Source organism: Penaeus chinensis, chromosome 14, assembly GCF_019202785.1.
Source record: "Penaeus chinensis breed Huanghai No. 1 chromosome 14, ASM1920278v2, whole genome shotgun sequence".
NCBI lineage: Eukaryota > Metazoa > Arthropoda > Malacostraca > Decapoda > Penaeidae > Penaeus > Penaeus chinensis.
Window position 1 is genome coordinate 14,678,703 of NC_061832.1, and position 5,000 is coordinate 14,683,702.

A 5,000-nucleotide genomic window follows, 5' to 3' on the forward strand; every position below is an offset into this window, starting at 1 on the left:
CCAGAGTAAGGCACAGGTCTGTCTCCTTCAGGGCCTTGTTGACCGAATTTGCCAGCAGGCGGTTGTACTCCAGGACCGTTTTGTGCCATCGCTCGCCAGAAGGTCCGGCCTCGTTATCCTCCGGGTGTGGGAGTTTCACGGACCCGTAGTCAGTCACGTCCACTCCTTGAAGTAAATAAAAGACAGGATTTTTATTTTTCTCTTTTAGTGAGTTGATTTCTTTTCTAAGGGATTTTTTTTCGTGAGGGTAGATATATTTGTGAGGGTGGATTAAAAAAAAAAAAAATGGTTTAAACATATATATCTGAGAAAAAGTGTATTTCGGTGGAGTTTTAAAAAATGATCTGGTGAAATATCCTAATCCAAGTGTGAAAAGGAGTATTTGAAGGAAAGTTTTATAAAAGGTTAAATTTCTGAGGACCTTTTTTACTCATATTTACTTATTGATTTTTACACGCTACGTCGGAAAAGCTTAACTGTTGGTTTATTTGAAAGTGTAGTGATAAAGTGTTAAAAAGAATGATTGAGCGGCAACTTCGGTTATAAGATTGGACGAGGAACTTTGGAAGGTTTTGAAAGGGAATACAATATTCTTTTTCCTTTTAATCTAAAACACGGGAGACAAAAAATGAAGAAGAAATGAAAGGAAATGGTTTATTGCGTCTATTGAGGAGAATGTATTCAGTTATTTATTAATCAATTAATTTTAATGGATTATGCGTAAATCAATTTTGAGAGGGTCCACTAACACATCGTTTCAAGCACTTGGATTTCACTATTTTAATCGTATTCTCATCTAATCACTATAGAAGTCAATTTAAATCAGTGTGTTACCAGTGCACATCATCTGTTCTTCAATAAATTGAATCCATTTAAGAATCGCAGATTTATTACAAATGTATCAATTCTTGTTATAGATATTACGTAAACTACAAAGAGATAATGACCATCAGATATTATATATATACCATTTATTAACGCTTCTCGTTTATTTATCAACCCACTATTTAGAAACACGTGTTTACTGGAGAAATGCCGTGTAAATCCCCAGAGATAAAGAAAAACACCTGGCAGTTTAATCTCACAAGCACACACACAAGCTTACAGACACACACACACACACACACACACACACACATATATATATATATGTGTCTATACAAATATATATATACAGAAATATATATATATATATATATATATATATATATATATATATATATATATATATATATATATATATAAACACACACACGTAAAAATACAAATGTATGTTTACATGTATTTATTTCCGTACTTATGTATTCATATATGTCTACCTATTTATCTATACCTATTTATGTATGCATGTATGCGTGTATCTATCCATCTGTGTATGGCCCAGAGACTAGTTGCTTAGATATAGTTACTAAAGAGGAGTCCTTCAGAGTTAGTCCGTTTTGGTTGTGATTCTTGAGGGAAATATATGCATTCGGGGATCAATCAGCTTTTTAAAGTACCAAACTATATTTACAGCCGCGTTAAAGATTATCTAATTAGTGAGAGGTTTAAGGTTTAAGGTCATAGAAATTTGAGGTTAAGTAAATTTAACTGAGATTTGAGGCTAAGTAAATTTACGATTTGAGGTTTTAAGTATATTTATGAGAGATTAACGGCAGAAGTCAGCGCTCACTAATTACCAGTCTGGTTTTCTTCTGCAACTGTACCACTTGGATAGTAATGTACAAATCCCGCATTGTGCCTGTACCATCTCTCAATATAGTATGAAAAAGTTTACCATAATGTGATTAATGCATCGCATAGACAATCAAACATGCTTGACGTATACAGTATGAAGCAATAAGTAACTTGCCCATTAAACATATCTGCCAAAGCAGAGTTGTAGTGTGCGAAGATTAAAGACGGTATTTAGTATTCAGTTACTGGGTGGTGTTTACTAGTAGAAAACGAAGCTTAACGAGGAATATTTTCATTTTTCGCAGCTAAAAACTAAGAAAACGGGTTAATAAAATAACGATAAAAAGGATTACATTTTATCGTGATGCTTTATTGGATTCATTAGGATCTAATAGAATATGAATAACTTTTATTGTTATAATATAACTTGGAAGTGATGCTGGATTATTATCATATTCCTTTCATTATCAGACATAATCATTACCTTATTACTGCGATCTTGTAGCCTGACAAGGTAATTTCTTTAACTTTTTAACAAGCCATTATTATCATCAAAATTTGTGCCAGATGTAACTGAACAGAACGCGTTTGTTGAAGCAACACCACAAACAGACAATTATTTATGGCAATTCTCAGGTATGACGAGAAAATATCATACTTGTTCTAATTTTCTTCAGCCACATTGGTCAAACCTTCAACCAGTTTCAAAAGCTCGAAACTTTATGCCATGTTATATAATATTTCTTGTTTGTTAACCTACGACTAAAAACAAAGTGCCTGCTGGAATAATGCTCGTATATCCCTAGAGATAAAAAGCTCTTGACAGTTTAATCTAACGAATAAACGAGATAAAAGCCTAAGCTTACACAAGATTTACATATATATACGTACATACACACACACACAAACATATATATATATATTTATATATATGTATATATATGTATGTATATATTTGTATATATATGTATATAATATATATATGTACACACACACACACACACACACACACACACACACACACACACACACACACACACACACACACACACACACACACACACACACACACACACACGTCCTCAGTCGAGGTGAATTTATTTCTTGTAATAGTTAAACACCTAAACGATTGTTAGCCGTAACAATTTGAGTCTAAATATAAAATATCCATAAAATTTCACTTTCTACCAGTTCAGACATGTAATTTCGTGCAAATGTAACTGCTGACTCCAATGACTCTCACACCGCATTGCCGTCTATTGGAATTCATAAAGCATCCTCCCGCTTTCCTGTTATACCGGTCAAGGACACTTGGCGATTCGGACGAAGGAGAACACAGGTGATATTTCAACATTCTTCTGTTTTTGCTGTGTTATTGCTGCGCTATTGTTGTTGTTATTATTATTATTATTATTAGTGATACTATGTTATCATTATTATAATTACCATTATAATAATAATAATAATAATAATAATAATTATTATTATTATTGGTATACACATATAAATATATAGATGTACACACACACACGCACACGCACACGCACACGCACACGCACACGCACGCGCACGCACACGCACACGCACACGCACACGCACACGCACACACACATATATATCTGACTGTCCGTATGTGCGAATACATTTGACAGGCCGACTGAAACTGCTCTTGCCTTACCGAGATTGCGTAGGTCGTCTAGGAACCCGGTGTCCTTGATCACGGACGGGCCGTCCTTTACACCCATTCGACGCTGTAGAAGAACGAGTGGGGAATGGGCGATAAAAAATGGGTTGTAGGAGAGGTGAAATAAGTGAATGGGGAATGGGTGGTAAGAAATGGGTTGTGGGAGAGGTGAAATAGGTGACTGAGGAGTGGGTGATAGGAAATGGGTTGTGGGGGAGGTGAATGGGGAGTGGGTGATAGGAAATGTTGAGTGGAGAGGTGAAATGGGTGAATGGGGAGTGGGAATTAAGAAATAGGCTGAGGGAAAGGAGAAATAGGTGATTGGAGAGTGGGTGATAGGAAATGTTGAGTGGAGAGGTGAAATAGGTGAATCAGGAGTGGGAATTAAGAAATGGGTTGAGGGAGAGGTGAAATAGGTGATTGGGTGATAGGAAATGGGTTGTAGGACAGGTGAAATAGGTGAATGGGAAATGTGTGATAGGAAATTGGTCAAAGGAGAGGTAAAATAGGCGAATGGGAGTTGTATGATTAGAAATGGGTTGTAAGAGAGGTGAAATAGATGAAATTCGTTTGTAGGATGGAAATAGGTAAATGGGGAATTGACTGGTGGGAAATGGGTTGTAGGAAAGATGGAAATAGGTGAATTGGCGGGTTGACTGATAGGAAATTGGTTGTAGGAGCGATGATGTAGGTAAGTGTGGGTGGATTAATTAAAAAAAAAAAATATTGTACGATGAAAATGGATTAATGGATTTGACTGATAAAAAATGGCTTGTCGGAAATATTGAAAAAAGGTTGGATAAAGGAGGAATGGCTGATGAGAAATAGGAAGGATAAGTTTGAAAAAAAATTGGTGAAATGGGAAATGATAGATAAGAAATATGTTGTAGGAAAGATTAAAACAGATAATTTGGGTAATAGGTAAAAGAAAAAGATAACATAAATTTAAACAAGGATTTTTATAGGCATATAAAGAAAGTCATCAGTACAGTTATATATATATTTGGAAACATTAGAATGTGCACGCATAGTAAGGGCTAATAACATATATATGTAATTTCGAACTGACGAAATATATAATTGTTAGCTTCAGAATTAGAACGCATCTACGTACAAGCAGTGTCTCAACACCAAGGATTCGATTTAAGCACTTTGATAAACAAGCACGAGCATTTTGGATTGCATGACCGCTCAAAACCACCTTCGGAGTTTGCACTTTGAAGCCCCCAATTTAGATAATGAAGTTGCATGTTTGTCTGCTATTAATTGGAAGGGGGCGTATGTGTTTTGTTCGGTATATTGTTAAACTGTTTGTTTGCGATATATATTTTTTTATTGTAATTGCTAATTCTTATTGTTGTTGTAATTGCGTTGTTGTCATTGCTAATTCTTATTGTTGTTGTCATTGCGTTGTTGTCATTGCTAATTTTTATTGTTTGTTTTTTGTTTGCCTGTTTTATGTTTATTTTACTTACTCTCTCCCTCCCTCCCTCCCTCCCTCCCTCCCTCCCTCCCTCCCTCCCTCTCTCTCTCTCTCTCTCTCTCTCTCTCTCTCCCTCCCTCCCTCCCTCCCTCCCTCTCCCTCTCCCTCTCCCCTCCCTCTCCCTCTCCCTCTCTCTCTCTTTCATTCTATCCTTCC

The 5,000-nt window shown here is 35.9% G+C and overlaps 1 protein-coding gene across 1 annotated transcript in view; it reads right to left on the reverse strand.

Annotated features, from left to right (window-relative positions):
- Window positions 1-5,000, reverse strand: part of LOC125032341 (arginase, hepatic-like) — a 10,980-nt gene that overhangs the window by 3,799 nt on the left and 2,181 nt on the right. Inside the window, exons 2-3 of the mRNA XM_047623437.1 lie at window positions 3,356-3,428; window positions 1-165 (exon numbers count right to left, since the gene is read on the reverse strand). The exon at window positions 1-165 is cut by the window's left edge and continues 279 nt beyond it. Of these exons, the coding sequence (XP_047479393.1) occupies window positions 1-165; window positions 3,356-3,428 (238 nt within the window). The remainder of the gene's footprint in view (window positions 166-3,355; window positions 3,429-5,000) is intronic.